The 2,410-nt window shown below is 42.4% G+C and overlaps 1 protein-coding gene across 1 annotated transcript; it reads right to left on the bottom strand.

Moving 5' to 3' along the window:
- Window positions 1-334: 334 nt before the first annotated feature.
- On the bottom strand, window positions 335-758 carry LOC123461651 (60S ribosomal protein L31-like). The gene has a single exon (XM_045153202.1). The coding sequence runs from the start codon at window positions 740-742 to the stop codon at window positions 365-367; it is 378 nt and encodes a 125-aa protein (XP_045009137.1). The 5' UTR covers window positions 743-758; the 3' UTR covers window positions 335-364.
- Window positions 759-2,410: the final 1,652 nt, after the last annotated feature.

Below are 2,410 nucleotides of genomic sequence, written 5' to 3'. Positions count from 1 at the left end.
CCATCTTAACCGGAAGTCCCTCGACCTTTGTCATATGTTTTAATACTAATTTATTGAAGATTTAAATGGAAGCATATCCTCTTATTTTATTTTTTGGATGAGAGATAAAGGCAGGATTGGTGCACCAGGGCTTCCAGTCACTATAATCACTAGCCTGTGCACATGTGCGACCTTGCACACTTGCATCACCTTGTGTGTCTGACTTACATGGGATCTAGAGAGTCAAACATGGGTCCTTAGACTTTGCAGGCAAGCTCCTTAGCCACTAAGCCATCTCTCCAGCCCAGAAGCATAACCTTTTATTTATTTATTTATTTATTTATTTATTTTTAACTTTTATAACTTTATTTTTACACTCAAGAAGTTAGTTCTCATCCACGTTGACAGTCTGTAGATTTTTGAATGTGGTAACAGGGACATAGGTCACCAAAGTATAAAGCTTATTTGGTGAGTCTTCATCCTCATTTCGTTTCCTGGACAACCGTACACGGATATAATATGGGACATTCCTTATTCCCTTGGCCCAGACGGCTTTGTTGAGCCTGGTATCAACGCGCACATCTGGAGTCCCCATCTCCTTCATGGCAAACTTCCAGATGTCTTTGAGGGCCCGAGGAGCCCGCTTCTTGAAGCCCACCCCATGGATGCGCTTGTGAATGTTGATGGCGTACTCTCGGGTCACCACCTCGTTGATGGCAGAACGGCCCTTCTTCTTCTCGCCACCCTTCTTGGCGGGAGCCATTCTGCCGGGCCCAGCTTGGAAAAAAAGGAAGCATAACCTTTTATATAGGAGTTCTGTGGTTGAGGATTAAGATATTGAAAAAGATAGCTACCAGGATAGACATTTGTCTTTAAATGCAATTGGTTTGAAATGATGGTTTCAATTCTTCAAATTTGAAGTCATTAAGCCATATTGTGATTCCTTTTCTCTTTGCATGTGCAAAAGCAAGTGTATCTTACCAGCCTTATAGGCCACAATAGAAGCTTAATTAGAATGGATGTGTGCACCTGGGCCAGGAGGCAGATACAGAGCGTGCTCTCGAACAATGTATGTTTTGATTAATCCTCACACATCAACATCAAGAGAAATTTCTTTCTCCCTGTAAAATACAACATGTGAAGCAAATGTTCCCCTTCAAAATAGGATCCTGTGTTATTGAAAATAATTAGGGTTTCCTTTCACATGCCAGAAAAGAAATAAAAAGGTCATTATCATTTTAAAAGTGGTATGTTGAAAAAGTAGCTTCAAATTCTAAATAACCATGACACATTCATTATAGGCAGGAAACAGACTTGCTCTTCATTTCTCTTTCTTTCAGGTGCGTAGCGCAACCCTTTCAGCTATGTTTTCCCAAGTTCTCATTTGGATGTGTGGAGGGGAGCACATTACCATGTGGTTCTGGATGTGGAAAGTGAGTGTGTCCACCAGCTCAGGTGATGGGTATAGTAAACATCATGACAACAAGGCATTTCGTCTAAACATATTTCCCAGCTTACTAATAAGGTGCTGTATAAGAGAGAGGAAGAGGATGTTCCCCATGTGTCATCAGTGGAACGTGAACTTTTTCATTTCATTTATTCATTCATCTAATGCCCATCATGTTCCAGATCCCCTGCTACATGTAGAGTTTCTGAGACGGGTGCGACAACACAGCTGTCCTTTACGTAAGTTTTCTTGCCACAGGGTTTATAGACCCTTGGATCTACATATCCCTTACAATTAAATGCAGTCATTGGTCTGAATGTGTGGCTAAGCAATTTTCTGAAGCAGAGATCCTTATCTTCCATCAGCTTGAGAAGGAACATGTGATCCAAAATGGATGAAAGAGCATCTGGTGCAGAAGGGAAGAAAGCCCAGCCCCAGATCTAACAGTTAGTCACGTCCTGTCACCCACATCAGCATGCAGGCAAGTGGCTCTCCTGTTCCCTGACTTGGTGCTGCTTCACTGGTATGTCTCCATCTGGGACCGTCTCACTCTTAAGGAACCCTTTTCTCAAGTCTTCACCTTGGCTTCTCAATAAGGCATGCTGAATTATTCAGTGAATCATCATCATTTCTGTTGGGATATGCTTTCCCACCAGGACAGCTCAACAGCTTGTTACTTACTTATTTATTCATTTATTTATGCAGGTATATATGCTACTTTTCATCCAGTTTTATGTGGGTGATGGGGAATTCAACCCTTGCCAGCAGGCTTTGCAAGCAAAAGCTTATAATCACTGAACCATCTTCTTAACCCCCGCAGGAGTTTTTATTTTAAAGTATATGACAGAGTGAGAGAGAGAGAGAATGGGTGCATCAGGGCCTCCAGCCACTGCAAATGAACACCAGACACATGCGCCACCACGTGCATCTGGATTATATGGGTTGTGGGGGAATCGAACCTGAGTCTTCAGGCTTCACACGCAA

Source organism: Jaculus jaculus, chromosome 6 (assembly GCF_020740685.1).
Source record: "Jaculus jaculus isolate mJacJac1 chromosome 6, mJacJac1.mat.Y.cur, whole genome shotgun sequence".
Lineage (NCBI taxonomy): Eukaryota > Metazoa > Chordata > Mammalia > Rodentia > Dipodidae > Jaculus > Jaculus jaculus.
The sequence above is the reverse complement of the archived record's forward strand: the minus strand, read 5'-3'. Positions and strand labels throughout refer to the sequence as shown.

Excerpts from the sequence above, each read along its gene's own strand:
- LOC123461651 (XM_045153202.1), bottom strand. The coding sequence starts at position 742 with ATGGCTCCCGCCAAGAAGGGTGGCGAGAAGAAGAAGGGCCGTTCTGCC.